The sequence below is a fragment of the Acinonyx jubatus genome, chromosome A1, assembly GCF_027475565.1.
Source record: "Acinonyx jubatus isolate Ajub_Pintada_27869175 chromosome A1, VMU_Ajub_asm_v1.0, whole genome shotgun sequence".
In the NCBI taxonomy this organism is placed as follows: Eukaryota; Metazoa; Chordata; class Mammalia; order Carnivora; family Felidae; genus Acinonyx; species Acinonyx jubatus.
The window spans coordinates 29,042,912-29,060,929 of record NC_069380.1 but is presented as its reverse complement, the minus strand read 5'-3'; the positions used below and the strand labels follow the sequence as shown (position 1 = coordinate 29,060,929).

Below are 18,018 nucleotides of genomic sequence, written 5' to 3'. Positions count from 1 at the left end.
CCCTTTTCCATATAGTTCCCCTCCCTAATAACTACCACTGTTACCAATACATTTTGAATGATTTTAGGAATTGATCTATTACATAAAACAAGCCAGAATTGTGCAATACATCTCCAAGGCTCAGCATAAAGTCCTGTGAAGGCTTCTTCACAAATTCTCTGCACACTTTAAAAACCCTCTCATTAAAACAGCTTCATTATCTGCAAATAAGAATACTTCTGTTGATTAACTCAAGCTCCCCATTACAACAAGCTTATCCGTCTTTATTTTAAAAGAAAATGAAAAAGAGTTTTAGCAAACAGGCAGAAAAATTTATGTACCTATAGTACACACTGCCCAACACATTGGTCTAAATAAAGTTTTCCTTACTAGAGTGTAGTACATGAATCTAGTGTTTAAAATTTTTAGTATGCAAATGTATTTGGGAGAATGTGAAAATTTTACTTATTTATAATCGCTATAAAAGAGGTTTTACTTAATATTCTTCCAGATTCTCTTTTTCCTTCAGGGTTCTTTTTCTCTCTTATGGTTAAGAGTTTGGGCTTTCTCAATCAAAAAGACTCAATTCCAATGCAGGCACTGTCACATTCTACAGTGGTGTTTCTGGGCAACATTCATTTCCTCATTCAACCTCTAGGAGATTTATCTTTACAGGGGGTTTCCTTATTCATAAAATAAGGATAACAATAGTTGCCACACCATACAGGGTTATTATGCTGAGGATCAAAAGAAAATATGTGAGAGCACTCTCTGCTTTGTGAAGACTGTGTATCCCAGGCAGCTGTCCTAACTTGGGCTCGAATAATACTTTCTTCCTTTCTTTTAGAAATTCTAAAAGAAATTTTGTTCATTTTGTGTTGACACATCCTCTAGAGAAAATATCCTGCACTAGTCAGAATGACTAAAAATAATTAGAAGAAAAAGCAAGAAGTAAAACATTTTTAAGTCAACTGCATCCAAGTGTGACACAACCAAAAACCAGTTGAAAAGTAGATCATTCAAAATAGACTCTTTGGAAGTTGAAGGAACAAAAATGTTATTTTTTAAAGAAAATCTAGAGAAACAGGTTTATTGATCTGGACTTTCTAGTCTGGAGAATCACTTGTCTTTCTTTTATAAATTATAGATACAGTGTTTTAGCTGATGCTCAAGAGTCTCATTTCAAAAAAATCTCAGATGGTGAGGTGCCTGGCTGGAGGCTCAGTTGGAAAAACAAGCGACTCTTGATCTCAGGGCTGTGAGTTTGAACCCTATGTTGGGTGTAGAGATTACTTAAATAAATAAACTTAAAAAAATACAAATAAAAATCTCAGATGGCTTTTTAGACACCACTGTGGACCCTACCTCCTCAAGTATGTAAAGAAAAGTGTGTGATTAATTATCAAGCCTCACAGAATAAAGGAACCTCACATGGAGATAATATTCCATCTTTTAGGAGTAACCTTTGGATAAACTTGTAAGAATTCTGTTTTTTTAACCAATATTATATAATGTAATAAGATCAATTAAAAAGGAAAAAATGCATATTGCCCACAGGATCCGGCAAATGTAAGAGACAATAAATATTAGCTATTATATTAAAATATGTATCCATTTTGGGATTAGCCTACTAATGTGTATGTGCACACATTCCCCCAGGTTTTGGTATCAGTGTTATGCTGACTTTGTAAAAATGACTTAGGAAACTTCTCTCTCTGAACTGAAACTGTTTAAATGATTCATTAAAGTTTAAAATAACTTACCCATGAAACTCTTTGGGACTACCAGTTTTATGCATGTGGCAATTATTCCCTGGCAATTTCCTCAGGGCTTTTTTTCATTGTTTCTAGTGCATTTTCATTTTAAACAAAACACCAAATATTCATTACTACCTTTCTAAAAACTTAGAAATGCTTCAGTGCACTAGCTCAAATGATACATCAAATCCCCATACAGTTCTGTGTTTTTTCTTTTCCAAATTTTTATTTAAATTCTAATTACTTAACATATAGTTTCATATTGGTTTCAGGAGAATTCAGTGATTCATCACAAGTGCCCTCCTTAATCGCCATCACCTATCCAGCCCATCCCCCACCCACCTGTCTCCATCAACCCTCAGTTTGTTCTCTATCATTAAGAGTCTCTTATGGTTTGTTTCTGTTTCCCCCCCCCCCCGCCCCCCGCCTTCCCACATGTTCATCTGTTTTGTTTCTTAAATTGTACATGCGTGAAATCGTATTGTATTTGTCTTTCTCAGACTGACTTATTTCACTTAGCATCATACACTCTAGTTCCACCTATGTCATTGCAAATGGCAAGATTTCTTTTTTTCTGATGGTTGAGTAATATTCCATTGTGTTTCCATTGTATACACACACACACACATCTTTAAGGACATTTGTTCTGCATTATGTCTTAACAGAAATATAAAGAAACCAAGTACTGTCAAAATTGGTGAGTCAATAAACAGCTAATAAGACCAATTACCCACTGATACTCTCAAACAATGTTATTAAATCAGAACTGGGATCCAGATATCTTTAGTAAATAGGCTAGGTAATTTTGAACAGTGCCCTGAGTGCCTTTGCAACTCTGCCCTAGGAATCTATTGTAAGATTCTAATATAGTTATTCTAGCTATCCAGTAATAAATGTGAGAGAATAGGAAATGGAAAGAAATATTAACTCTGTCACAGAATCATTTGTGGGAATCAAAGTGTATATGAAATAGACACTGTAAACTATAAAGTGCTCCACAAAATGTTAGGAAATATTTTTACACTTCACTCAAGATTAGAGCAGGCAGTGTATTTCTGGCATGGAAATCAATTTGCAAAGCAGCAGCAGGGCACACAATTGAATATATAGGCTTCTGTCAGTCCCTTCACTTCCCAATGGCTCTCTTTCTTCAATATCCTAGGTTTTTATAGATTGTGGATTTTTTATAAACATCATGATGCAGATATTATACTGTAGCCAGTGGCTTGGTATAAGAGAAAAAATATTCAAATGTCTGGAAATTAACATAAACAAAGTGCTTTCTTAATCTGATTAAAAAGAAACTCACAGTGCTATGTAAAAAGTTCTCTTCCAATCTGTCTTCCAGAGTTCAATAAAATGATCAATATAACAGAATAAAATTAAAATTAAGTGATATTCCTAACGTGGTGGTGGTGGTGAAGCAGCTACTACGTTAAGTACTTTATATGGCTTATCCCTGTCAATCCCCACAGCACTATGCAGTTTTATTGACATCGGGCAACCAGCTAGAAGAGGCAGAACTAAAACCTGAACCCAGACAATCTAACTTCCAAGTCCACAAGATTAACCATTAGGATAGACTCTAAGAGTACAGGATCCGATAAGTAGATTATGGTCTAACAAAAGTTTCATCTCAGTTAAAGCTTATATATATGTATGTATGTTTTATTTCTGTTGGCCCCAGCAGAGATGAGTGTTTCTGAAGAAGCTTAGCTTCTCTCTTGCACGGCACCATAAAAAATAGTGAGGTCTAAGTAAAATGGTCTTTTCTCCAGAATTCCCCTATTAGATAATGTTCAAAATTCCACTGTAAATCCCTATGGAGTTGATTTGGCTAACTCTAATCCCAGTTTAGGTCTTTTGTGACTATTGGCTGCCTTTAGTCTTTGCCCAGATTTTTCCTTTTCTCAGCCAGGATAAATTACAACTTAACTTGGCCATGCATCTCGAAAAGTAAAATGGTCACTGAAAACAAACTTGGTTTTCCTATTAGAGTGCTCACTTTAAAAGTTCAATACATTGGTATGTTAAGGGTATGTGGGGGGTGGGAGAAACGTAAATTTGGGGAAGTATGCTAAATTTTAACCAGGTTTAAATGTTTAGTTACAAGCCAACTAGATAATACCTTAGCGGTCACTATCAGATTGAGGTTTTAACCATGCAGATTCTACATAACTCAAAAAATTTAAAATCATAATTAAGGAGGCAATTCCTACTTCTAAAAGATGGGACTTTGACAAGAATCTTATATAAATATGTATGAATCATAGAATAAAATGAGGCAGACATTCCTGAATATAGACAGTTTAGCTACAAAGCCTTTTCCAGAATGGAAAAGTGACACTAGCCAATCCTAGGCAATAAAAGAAATTAGAGTCACTCCAAAAAAACTGAACAACTCCCGGTCAAACTATATTCAAAGAAACTTAACATGCTTTAATGTTAAAGGACAGTGCTCCCCCACAGAATTAATCTGCCAGATTTTTCAAATCCTGAGTGATAAATTTGTTGGCTTATTCTAGAACTAAGCCAGCAAAGAAAAAATAAGGGGGGAGAAAAAGCTGAATGAATTTGTCTAAATGATATTCATATTATAAAAATGGATTTCATTACCTAATTTATCCCAAACAATTAACAGAGTATGCAGTGGTACACACACTTTTAACACTTTTTTTTAACTTAATTCAGGTCATTCACAACAGCAACTGCCACATTTACTGACCACTAGGCTTTTGTTAAATACTTTACATAAACACTGAATACTCATAACCTTGAGAGGTAATTCTTTCATTTTTGGTGAAGGAAATCAAAGCTCAGAGAAATTTAAAAACTTGTCTGAAGTCACACGTCTAGTAAGTGGTGGCTCCTGGTTCCCAGGCTGATACTCTGCTACCTGTCACAGATTCGTAATTGACAGGAATTACCAATCTGCAGAATTCAATATTATACTGAAGTTGCAGGCAGTTGATCTTGATGCACATAAACGAGTCAGTTTTCAATAAATCATTTCCCAGGTAAATCTTCAATACCAAATTATTTCTGAATGTGCTCACGCGTTGGGGCAGGGGAGGGGAGAGGAAGTGCCAGTTACTTGAGCTTCCCTGTAGTTGCTTTCCTAAAGGTAAAGGGCAGTTTTTCCTAAATACTCTTTGTTTTTTCCATACCAGAAAATAAAGCGGAATGAGAGAAGTGCAGAGTCAAACAAAACCATAAAAATATAACAAATCTTTAAATTGTCACCTAAAATATCACCTTTCAGGAGAGGAAAATTCTTTCCTCACACTCCAATCCCTACAACTCCAGGTCAATTCCTGAATCCCTCCTCACATGCTCAGTGCTCTTTTTCTCAATGTCTCAATAGGTCAGAACAGATGTAACAGGTAAGCTCACAAATGTATTACTAGTCATTACAACATAATTCTTCTTTCCAAAAAGATAGAACTGCCCTAATACTGACAACTTTGGTTACTGTATCAAAAACAAAACAAAACAAAACCCAAAAACTTTGCCCATATTCTAACATCTTTAACATTCAGCATATCAGATTTATGAACATTATTTAAGGACATCACTTCGTTAAATTCACACTCTAACAAATCATTCATGACCGGTTTTCTTTTTACTTTAGTAAATCAAAGGACATTATCTTCATCATTATTCTCAAAATAATGTTGAAAGTGACTTTGGCTTAGGGGGCAAAAAAAAGGCCAGTAACCCTATCTGTTCACATAATGACTTATCCTTCCCTTTATGTGTTACACGCTAAGTAAAACGAAAGGAGGCAAAATTTTCAAGATCATGTGGCTAAACTGAGCTACATCAAAGAGGTACTAATTTCCTTATTCACCCAGCAAGGCTGCTCTAGGTGACTGAGCACTTTCTGGGAGAAGGGAGATGGCCAATTCCACCCCCAACAAAAAACTGACCAAACACAAACTTTAAAAAAAAAAAAAAAAAAGCATTTTTTTGAAAAATATACAGAATGGATAAGTACAAAGTGATATACCCAGACAATGGAATATTATTTAGCAATAAAAAGAATGAAGTACTGATACATGCTACAACATGGGTGAACCTTGGAAACATTGTTTAAGTAAAAGAAGTTAGTCACAAGAGACCACATACTGCATGGTCTCTTGTGCATATCACATTCAATGTATACAAAATTGTATACAAGATTTCCCACGACAGGCAAATCTATAGAGACCAAAAGTAGACTAGTGGCTGCCACAGTGTGGGAATCCGGGAGAATGGGACATGACTGCTAATGGGTACAGGTTTCTTTTGGGGATAACAAAAATGTTCCAATATTGACTATGGTGATGGATGCAAAACTCTGTTTACATAGTAAAAATCGTTGAATTGCACAGTTTAAATAGGTGAATTGTACGGTATGTAAATTACATCTCAATAAAGCTGCCATTTTTTTTTTTAAAGGTAGTACTCAGGTCTATCAGGTCACAAAGACTATCAACCTCAATTACATTAACAGATTAACTAGAATACATAACATTTTTTTTTTGCTAAAATCATAAATGCAAAGTATAATTCTTCCACATTTAAAACCACTTTTTAACTACTTGCATGCATTGGTGGCTGACATTATTCAAGGCACAAGCTGGGTGACAGTTCCCAGTTTTATCATTCCAAGTCAGTTGCTTCCCCTCTCTAAGCCTCAATTGACTCTTCTGGATAGTAGGAATTAAAGTACCTACTTCGTAAGATTGTCAAATAGGATAATCCCTGTAAAGTACATAACACAATGCACAGGACAAAATGGTCAGTAAACACTAATTACTAAAGTTTATCACCGGATGTTTCTGGAACTCTTCTAGTCCATATCCTATCCTAGGCGACGACCTCACCCATATTCATTTTTCACCTCTTTTAATTGGCCTCCTGCTCCCCAAAGGGTAACCTGCTTCTATTATGCTGCCTCAACACCTCAGAACTTCGGTGTCATTGGTCTCAGACACCACTCTGCCATCCATAATCCTGCATGTGGTGGTCTTCTGGACAATGTGCAAGTAGCTACTGCTGTCCAGGGTGTCACCGAGACTGAAATCCTCCCTGTCTTCCAGCAGGTGATGGTAGGCGGTGATCTCAGCCTCCAGCTTGACCTTGATACTCAGCAAGGCCTCATGCTCCTAGGTCTGGTGCTGCCCCTCTGTCCAGGTCTGTGACAGCTCTGACTCCTGGTGCAGCAGGACCCCATTGAGTTGCTCCATCTGCATCATGTAGTGGGCCTCCACCTCCCCCAGGCTATTCTCCAAGCTGTCCTTCAGGTTTCTCATCAAGTCCAGGTTGATCTCCAAGTACTCAGCTCTGGGAGGGTCATCTCAGCTGTTCCTATCTCAGTGGTCTATGAGGTGGCCACTGTGGGGCTCTCCTCAATCTGCTGGAACCAGTACTTGTCCAGCTCCTCTTGGTTCTTCTGAGCCAGCTCAGCATAGGGCTTGGATGCCTGCCATGATCTTGCTGAGGTCCTGAGATTTGGGGGCATCCGACTCCACGGTCAACCCAGAGTTGACAATTTGGTTTTTTGGACCCCTTACTTCCTCCTCATGGTTTCTTTTTCATGAGGAACAGCTCCTTGAGAGCCTTGATCTCTTACCTCCAGCTTCAGTCAAGTGACACTGCTGTCATCAATGATTCTGTGGAGCTCAGGGAGAGCATTCTCCACAGAATGGCACATGGCCAGCTCCATCTCATATGGACTCTGAAGTCGCCAGCAACAAGATGGGCACTGTCAATATGCAGAATGATGCAGGCACTGTCCATAGATTTTGCAAAGATCTGAGCCCTCAGCAAAATGCTCTTAAAAGTATTGCCCCCAGTCTTTGACCTGGGGTCCCTTCCTCTCCAGGTGTTCCCAGATTTTGAACTCCAATCACTGATTATCAGCCTTGAGGCTCCTCACCTCCTCCAGGCAGGAGGCCAGGTGGTCACTCAGGTCTTGCATGGTCTCCTTCTTCCTGAGGATGCCCCCTATGCCTGCCAGACCCCTAGCCATCCTGGTGGCCAGGCCTGGGCCCCCCACCACCCTATTAGCTGGTGGAGCAGAACACAGAGATCTGAGAGGCTGAGCCCCTGGTGCCTGCATAGACTCTAGCATCCGCAATGCTGACTGGCAGGACCAAGTGGTTGGGCGACAGCATGGAGCCCTGGGACCAATAGTTGGAGGAGAAGTCGGAGTGGGTGGTGAAGTTCATGCTATTTGAGGAGGAACATGAGAGGCCAGGACTCAGGCTCGGGCCACTCATCCATATTCATTTTAAAGACCTTGTCATGGGGCCTGATGAAATCACTGGGGGGACAGTTAAGGGAAAATTGCGAAAGAGAGTAATAATAATTTCCTACTGCCCTCACCTACTTCTCCTTCGTAATAAACATCAGCTTCCTCACTAATAGTTGGCAGGGAGATAAGCCTGGCCAAACACTAGATCATAGGAAGGTTTGTCCCTTCACATAACCTGAAGAGTGCCTCAGGGTGATTCAAAGTCAGACTTTCCAAAATGTAAGCAGACTTATACTATGGGCTCTGTGGCAGAACTCCTTTGATGAGGGTTCCAAATGTACACAAAAGAAACAAGCAACCTCTGGTATGTTAGTTGTACAGAAGGTTAAGCTTTTAATGGATCTGATAAGTCTGATCTGCCAAGACTACAAAAGAAGGCCACAAGAACAGGTAGATTGATCTATATAACCTGGAATTACATGTAAATAACAAAATTCCTTATGTCCATGTACAGGTTAGTTATCACCATCCCAACTTCTTGTCCTCCTGGTGCTGGTGCTGAATAAGTTACACATAGAACACTTCAACTCATCCCTTCTATTTTAATTTTAAGGTACACTTAATCCCTGACCTAACAGAATTTTTCCTAACACAATTCCTTAAAAATGGCCCGTTGGTGTGATCTATATTCTCTACAAAATACAACCTCATTCTCAAGATACAACCATGTCAATGGGGCGCTTAGGTAGCTCAGTAGGTTACGCATCTAACTTTAGCTCAAGTCATTATCTCACAGTTCATGAGCTGGGCCTCTAACTCTGGGCTCTGTGCTGACAGCTCAGAGCCTAGAGCCTGGAGCCTGCTTTGGATTCTGTGTCTCCCTCTCTGCCCCTCCCCTGTCCATGCTGTGTCTCTTTCAAAAATGAATAAACATTAAAAAAATTGGGGGGGGGGGGAGTTGGAGGGACTGCCTAGGTGGCTCAGTCGGTTAAGTGTCTGACTTAGGTTCAGGTAATGATCTCACGGTTTGGGAGTTCGAGCCCCACATCAGGCTCTGTGCTGACAGCTTAGAGCCTGGAGTCTGCTTCTGATTCTCTGTCTCCCTCTCTCTCTCTCTCTACCCCTCCCCCGCTCAAACTCTGTTTCTGTCTCAAAAATAAACATTTTAAAAAAAACTAAAAAAAAATTTTTAAATAAATTTAAAAAGATACATGTCAAAAGCTCCCTTTGTAACTTGAAGGAGTCTCCTGAGAAACAGAAAAATCTATATGGGGGCAACTGAGTGGCTTAGTCGGTTGAGTGTCTGACTCCTGATATGGGCTCAGGTAATGATCCCAGGATTATGAGATTGAGTTCTGCATCAGGCTCTTCACTAAGTGTGGAGCCTGGTTAAGATTCCTTCTCTCTCTCTCTCCCTCTGCTCCTCTCCCCTGTTCATGCTCTAAATAAATAAGTAAATAAATAGAAAAACTCTGTATGGATATTTACTTATTTATAATTTCAGTGATAAGTTTTGAAAGTTATTTGACATGGTGTTGACTAAACACATACAACAGAACAGTTCTAAATACATAACAGAAAAAAGACTCCATGAGGATTTCTTTCTGGTCTTACAATTGTGGTGATATGGCAAAACTGCCCATGCACTGAGAATGTGGATAAATAGGGTCCTAGAAAATATATATACTGTAGTCAAGAGAGTTTGGGGAACATTACCTCTCATTCAAAAGTCTTCTGATGTGATAATGTACATATGAAAATGTAATATGGCAAATAGTAGAACAATGACAGTAAGTGATATAGAAATGACAGGATAAAATTTGTTAATTCCTGAAGGAATAATTTTAGGATAAATTTCTAGAATAAGCAGGTTTTGTCCTAAGATTCTGAAAGAGATTAGAACTTCAATAGGCAGCAGGTATGAATGTGGGAGATCAAGCAGGAAAGCACTGGACATTATACAGTAGGCTGACAAAATTAACATAGTACAAGAAACAAAAAAACATGAAACAGTTACACTATGAAAAGCTTCTAACCATAAGTTAAGGTGGTTAGACTGATTATGTAGTCAAGGAATCCGTTAAAAGTTTCAGTACTTTCTACTGTTCCAGAACACTTCTGCTCATTCATTTGTTAGATAAACTGGATCTTTCTACAAGATCCAGTTCTAACGTAACTTTCACAGTGAAGGTTTCCCAAAGTTGCAATGCTGTGTTTCTCAAACACTGCATGGAGAATTACTGGGTATCTTGTTAAAAAGGCAGCAAGGCACTTTTTATCATTTAGCGTCAAGGAATCAATATTCAGAGCAAACCAATTTATACCCAAAGAAGGAATGTTGTAAGACCACCTTCTTATATTGTGATAGGATTCTACAAAAATATTTGTTTCAATTTCCCATGCATGTCACCAAGCTTCTCCCTAGTGAGCTAAGTCTGTTAAGTATAAATAACTATGATTTACTAGGTTCTACTTTTAGAACCAACAACTGAAAAAGTATAAAATGTAATGACATGTCAAAATTATAAAATGCATTAAACTACCAGCTGTTTTTCATTAAATTAACTTCTGGATTATTTGAGCCTATAAGTCAAGTTTTTCTCTTTAGAAACTTGTATCCACAACCTTCAGATTTCTTATTCTCATAAATTCCCCAGGCAAACACACCTGTTTAATAAGGTCAAATCGGGGCGCCTGGGTGGCGCAGTCGGTTAAGCGTCCGACTTCAGCCAGGTCACGATCTCGCGGTCCGTGAGTTCGAGCCCCGCGTCGGGCTCTGGGCTGATGGCTCGGAGCCTGGAGCCTGTTTCCGATTCTGTGTCTCCCTCTCTCTCTGCCCCTCCCCCGTTCATGCTCTGTCTCTCTCTGTCCCAAAAATAAATTAAAAAAAAAAAAAAAAAAGTTGAAAAAAAAAATAATAAGGTCAAATCAAGGCACCTCCAAATAAAAGTACATACTGCAATTCAGCACTGATGGTGTTGCTCTCCCACAGAAGTGCTTCATTCTCTGCTACAAATATTCACAGTTTGGAACAGATAGCAAGAAAAGACTTTTAAAAGTGGCTTGTCAGAACCAACAATGTTGGTGTTTCCTTTCCAACATTACCAGCCCACCAAGCAATTGTGAAAAGAGTATGATACAAGGGAAAATGATCAAGGTGGTGGCAACCAGACATTAACGGTGTCAGTTGCTTTAGACGACATTTATAACCACAGACCATAACTCAAAACAGGAAATGTCTTCTAATCTGGTGCCTTCAAACAGTGATTTTATAAAGAATCAACCAAACCAATATAGGATCATAAAACAATTGTTTTAAAAGATACAAATATTTGGGGCACCTGGGTGGCTCAGTCGGTTAAGCGTCTGACTTTAGCTCAGGTCATGATCTCACAGTTTGTGACTTTGAGCACCGCGTCAGGCTCTGTGCTGACAGCTCAGAGCCTGGAGCCTGCTTCAGATTCTGTGTCTCCCTCTCTCTTTGACCCTCCTCCACTCACACTCTGTCTCCGTCTGTCTCTCTCTCAAAAATAAACATTACAAAAAAATTTTTTTTGAAAAATAGAAGATACAAATATTGTATAACTTTGAAAAGTTACAATCCCAACAGAGTTTTATGTAACTTAAGGAGTTAATTCTAAAATTCATTCAAAACTCTATACCAATATTTTTAGGCAGGGGAGGGGGAATATCTTATCAGATGTCAAATCTATAAAATGATACTAATGAAAGTAATGTGGTGTTGGCATAATACAAAACATGGAATAAATGGAATAAAATAATAAAATACACCAGAAAGTTCAAAACTAAAGTATTATGTGGTAATTTAGTATATAAGAGAGGTGGCACTCTTAGTGTGGAAATCATAAAATATTCAATAAATCTGAAGGGTCAACATCCTCACTCGTGGGAGAAAATAGTTGTCAGATCCCTATACCTCACATTCTATTAAAAAAATATATTCCATATGTACTGGGGAGTTAAACACATAAAACAGAAGAAAATATAAACAGAGTATTTCATAATTTGGGGGTGAGGTAGTTTTTGTTCATTTCTACTTAGAAACTCATAAACTAAAAATGTGTAAGAAAGCTCTTGAATGATTTTATTGGCCTAATTAGGCCTCTGACGCTCCGTCTTCTCTCTTTTCTACTCCTTCTTCTCAGTAGTTGCATAGCCTATGGCACCAAGATGGTCTTGGGAAGAAATTTTCCAGTTCCAGATCCAGAGGTACCACCCATACATATTGGAAATAAATAAGAGAGCCCCACTGCATCAAAATTTTTTTGGTAGGTAAAAGATGAGACTGAACATCTAGATCAATGATTCAGTTTCTCATGAGTAATTTTCCATGTAAGTATTAATACATTTTTAATTGGGACCAAGCAATCCTCTCCCTCAAACTTTTTCCCTTCCTAACCAAAGCTCATCTGGATTTTAAGGCACCTCAATCCAAATTCTCTTTTATAGGTTATTTATAAATTTTTAGATCTGTCACCTCAATAGACAATACAAACAGCAAAAAAATTATAATTCCCTGTCAAAAGTAAGAATCAATTTTATTACCTGTAGTAACTGTGTTTCTAGATTAAAAGTATGATACATTATAATTGGCCAATTAATGTGAAATATTTGGGATTAGGCTTTTTTCAGTATCTAAATCAACTTACTGGGCATATTTTAAACTTGCAGGTCTCAAAATATTTTGCCAGTATAGTGAGTCTAACACAGCATCTCTCTCACATCATGTCTTAATTAAATTCCTACCTAACCTGTTTAAAACGAAGTAAATTATAAAGTCCCAAGAACCCCTAGCATCTCCCCCACCCTGCAGTGGGAGGTGAGGCAGGGCAGGGAGACTAGAATTAACTTAGATCCTTTTCTCAATGCCTCTTGGATCTTCTTCACATTCTAGAAACAGTAATTTGAACATCACTGAACATAAACTAAGTGAAAGCCAGTTTGAAATTATTCAGTTTAATCCCTTCATTCAACAGATGATGCAATCTAGATCTAGAGAAGTGAAGGGACTTCCTCAGAATCACGTGCTTTGCACTGAAGTGATGTATGATTATGGGACTACTAACATCTTTCCTTCCACTTAAAAAACAGCCCAGGATTACAAATACTAATTAAGCAACTATTACAACCACCAGTCCTATATTACAAAAAAAAAAAAAAAAAAAAAAAAAAAAGTACATGTCTTGTTGTTATGTCCTCTAGAAACTTTTCAAACTACTTTGAAATAATTACTTAAGGTATTTTATTTAAAGTCTCATTAAAAAAAAAACCACCCAAAATTACTACTTCCATGTTCCACACCAAAACTAAGGATTAAATTACTTCTCAACAAATTAACTAGTACTTAAAACATAAGATCACAATTGCCTCCAAAATTTTAACATCTACATTTTTCCATTAATAAGGTTTCTCCTATGGTCTTTTAAAGTAAATAATTTTCTGTCGCAAATGGAAGAATCATAACAATAAATTTATTAAAATCCAATTTCTTCTGGGTCTCTGGGTCTCATACCTGTTGTTCATCCTCCATGACGTTACTAGCAAATTCAAACACTAGGTCGTTCTGTTGGACAACAGCAGCCATAATAAAACATTCCCCTTAGATCCACATGAGAAAAATTCCAAGCAGGTTCAAGTATGAGGCAGCAGAATCCAGTGACCAATTTGGGTAAAAAACCCTCAGCTAAGTCTGTTAAGTTACTGTAGACCAGGTTTTCTTTCAGGACGGCACTACAGGTTTCCTTGGTTCACTGATATTCCACTCAAACAGAGGCAATTTTTCTGAAATTTTTCTTCTTTAGAACTTCTTGGCCTGAAAAACAAAAGCTTAAGTTAGTTATGAAAAAGTAATCGTGCCCATTCAGAATATAACAATTAGTACCAAGGGCAGTGTCTCCAAAGTATTTTTTGTTAATGTTTTTAAACAAAATCAACATGACTGATGAATACAGGCTTTTTTTTTTTCTTAAGTTAGATATATATTTTCTTTGAAGATTTCATTCTTGCTAAGATAAAATCACCTCTCATTTCTGAAAGTGAAGCCATTCTCCCCTCCCCCCAGTTAAACTACAGTTAAAGTGCCGAATACTTAAAAAAAAAAAAAAAAGTCCACACAGCAATAACTAGGTTTGTAACTGCAATAAAGGACATGTAAACAATTTCCTTCTTGCCAGTAACCCAGCAAACCACACAGGAATTGTTCCTCCATGAGTAATTTCATCTGTATATTTTTGCCCTAGGAGAAACATTCATACAGTGTCCCTGTTATGCCTAATATATATAAGAATTTAAAGTCTGTCTCATACATTTAAAATTCAGTAAGCACTATTTTAAAAGCCTTTAAAAATAAGCAGAAATTAAAGTCCACTTTTTCTGTTCTTTTAAAAGGTTTCTGTTAAGAAGAATGTTTTACCATGCTTAAGCCTGTCTTCAGTGGCTTCTTTTTTAATGTACTGAAATGTATCCTTATCTCTAGCACAGGCTTGCAAGCAACAGGAAGGAAACGGCACTTGACCACGTCATGGCAAATTAGAACATGCAAAGAACTGCACTTTACAATAGTAGAAAAACAGAAACGCAACTTAAGAGTGAAAACAATTTCAGTGGAGGGAGAAATGCTTAAAAAGTGCCTGCCAATGATGTTTGCCTACTTAAAAAAAAGCTACCACTATTAACAAAAGGAAAACATTTTAAGTTTATCACAAGTTTATGAAATACTGCATCACAGGATTATGACTGTGTGATATGAAAAGACAAAGATTATAAAAATAATCACATTAAATAACATTTGAAATAGCACTTACAATTTTAATTTTAAAGAGACAAGTTAGAGAATGAAGCTGAGCTGGTGAATCAGTTTCCCTGAAAACAGCATGTGCCAGCTGAATCAGATACTCAATTTCCTAATTTCAGTAAAGTCAATATATACCCTGGACTCTGAGGGTTATCATGGCTAACTGTAATTTCCCTAACTGGGAATCAAAATAAAGTAAGGGTTAAGAATTTAATTCAGGTAATACTTCTACTCACTAAACTGAATTCTAACCCAGCAGTGCCCCACACCCACTCTATACCCCACCTCTTTCAATAATGAGTTCAACCCCAACACTGGGAAAGCATTTTTATTTTTAGCACATTCAGGTCGTTTTTGAGCAATTCACCATACCTGGAGGGGAAAAAAATGCTTTCACCTAAATTGATCACAGACAGATATATAAACATAAGACACACATTTGGCTTTGGTCAAATGTTACTTATAATCTTGTCCCTTAAATTACTACCCAACCTAATTCTTCTGCACTGGGCTTGCCTTCTTATGGTCCGCCACACAAACTACATTCCTTCTTGCCTCCCTGCTCAAAATCTACTTATTCACCATTTCCAGAATACTGCTCTCACCTCAGCACCCATTCACATCTCTCCCAGTCTTCAATACTCAAGTTCCATTTCTTTCACAAACCCCCCAAACCTCTCGGCCTCCACCTATCTAGATCGCTCCCTTCAGAAATATGACACTTATTGCCCGTCATGTTAACACTAACTATACACTGTCTCACATGGGAAAATCATGTCCCCCTAATTCAATTCAATAAATCTTTGAGTGTCTATGATATCTAAAGCAATATGCCAGGAAGCAAGATAGAGCAAAACTTCTCTAGGTGAATAACCATTGTCTAAAATTCCTTCTGTACCTACCATACCTGGGTGCCCACAGTAATAGTAAAAAGGATTATATTAAAGACAGATACTGCTTAAAAATATATCATTAGATATTTAAGCTATGTCTACATATATTATTTATAAAGAATGATTGTAGTACTTTTGATAAAGAGGAAACCATTATCCCAAACTTGAAAAACCACAGTAAGAAGTCAAGTAACCAGAATCAAGGGATGTTTCCTGATAACAAAAGTTTCTCTGTAAAAGGTTAGATTCCAAAAGGCCTATTCCAAATCCATTTATTTGGGTTTTTTTAAATGTTTATTATTTTTAGTTTTGAGAGAGAGAGAGACAGAGCGCGAGCGGAGGAGGGTAGAGACAGAGGAAGGCACAGAATTTGAAGCAGGCTCCAGGCTCTGAGCTGTCTGCACAGAGCCCAATGCGGAGCTGGAACTGGGAGATCATGACCTGAGCTGAAGTCAGATGCTTAACTGACTGAGCCACCCAGGAACCCTCCAAATCCATTTATTTGTAAATACAAAGTGACACTCTACCAGTGACCAATGTGAACACATCTGTGTAAAGTTTAAGTTTCCTTTCTTTTCCATTGCAATGAGGTACCTTTTCTTACTAACATTTCCACACTATTATGCTTTAATAAATGTTTTTCAAAAGTATAAGCAATCAACATACCCACACCTTCAGGTACACACTGACAACCAAGAATAATAAACCAAAACTGAAATGACTGCCCATGATCACTAGACCACTTGTTGGGATGGAGACACCTTCACTCTGGTGAGGTAGCTTTGGTACATTTCTATATAGAAGCTCATCAACTAAAAATGTGTAAGAAAAGCTCCTGAATAATTTTATTGGCCTAATAAGGCCTCTGATCCTCTGTCTTCTCTCTTTCCCACTCCTTCTTCTCAGTAGTTGCATAGCCTATGGCACCAAGATAGGTCTTGGGAAGAAATTTTCTGATTCTGGATACAGAGGTTATCACCTGTACATGTTAGAGATACTTAAATAAGAAAACCCCATTGCATCAAAATCTCTTCAGTTAACAGATGAGACTGAACATCTAGATCAATGATTCAGTTTCTCATGAGTACACTGAGTCCCTGTGCCCAAGGTCTCACAATCTGAAAGTGTCACATAAGTACAATGAGATTCCTTACCTCTTAATTCAGGACTCTGTCCAGAGCAACAGTACAGAGCCTTCCCTCTAAATCTACCTGACAGATTGTGTATACACACACACACACACACACACACACACACACACACACCCACACCAAATTGGAAAAAAAAAAAAAGTCTCCATCTTGAGTTCAGCTCATCTCCAAATCCACGCACTCAACTTTTAAGTCCACATCAGTGCCCCCTCAAAGTCAATGTGTCTAAAACATGTCCCAAACTGAACTTATCATTTTATTCCTCAAACTTGCACTAGTATGAAAAAGACATGGGTACTCAGACTGAGGAGAAAAAGCATTTTTTGCCCTCTCCTAACAAATTATAAGGTCTTTGGTTAACTCTATGTATTATATTCAGGAACATTCTACTGCATAAGTAATTCTCAAACCTATTTCATTTTCAAAGTGTCACTTAGTCTTTATAAAATACCAAGAAAAAATATATGTGAAAACTGTTTATCTAACATAGACATAAACAGTTAACTTATTTGCACAACTTTGAGAGGTCATCTAGTTGAACATCCACCAAATAGTAAAAACTCCCCAAGTTGGTTCTCATGTCTTTCAACTGGGTCAGGATCATATTCTTATTCTCCAAGGAGACACACACCACAGAAGGGTCTCAACAATAAGGTAGTCCTAGTATCTTATCGCCAAAATAAGCTGCAGATTTAAAGTCAAATAATAAAGCAAGCAAAAACAGTTAAAAGAGCAGTTAACAGCTCTGGAGTTGGACCACCTGAGTTTGAATCTTCTGTACTGTGACCTTGGACAAGTTACTTACTGTCAGTCTCCCTTTTCTATGAAACAGGTACAAAATGTAACACCAAAATCTAGAGTTGCTGTAAACATGCTATGCAAAATCCATATACAGAATGCTGGCCACATGAGTTTTGCTCCATACACAACAGCTTCATTATTGTCTCAGTACAATGCAAGGGACATGTAACAGGTGAATGCCACTTAACGGATTACTCCTTAAGTCTCATTTCCATACTCCCTGGGAGTCTCCTTGACCACAGCGATTTGCTAGACTCCAACAAAGAATACTATAGCCCATTATCAACAAAAGTATAATTCTATTCCAGTGCCTGAAAATTTGGCACCTATCTGATAAATCCAGCTGCTTCTAGGCTAAGACCTCACCCTGTCTGGCAAGCTT

General features: G+C 37.7%; 1 protein-coding gene and 1 pseudogene across 6 annotated transcripts in view; both read right to left on the bottom strand.

Moving 5' to 3' along the window:
- Nucleotides 1-18,018, bottom strand: part of ELF1 (E74 like ETS transcription factor 1) — a 108,094-nt gene that overhangs the window by 38,769 nt on the left and 51,307 nt on the right. For 5 of the 6 annotated variants that reach the window (XM_053216145.1, XM_027064949.2, XM_027064951.2 and 2 more), the window contains exon 2: nt 13,511-13,810. In XM_053216145.1, coding sequence (XP_053072120.1) covers nt 13,511-13,582 — 72 coding nt within the window. In that variant the 5' untranslated portion in view covers nt 13,583-13,810. Of the gene's footprint in view, nt 1-13,510; nt 13,811-14,410; nt 15,052-18,018 lie in introns of those variants that run through there. The other variant, XM_015085426.3, reaches the window with a different exon arrangement.
- Nucleotides 6,105-13,504, bottom strand: LOC128314219 (keratin, type I cytoskeletal 18-like; annotated as a pseudogene).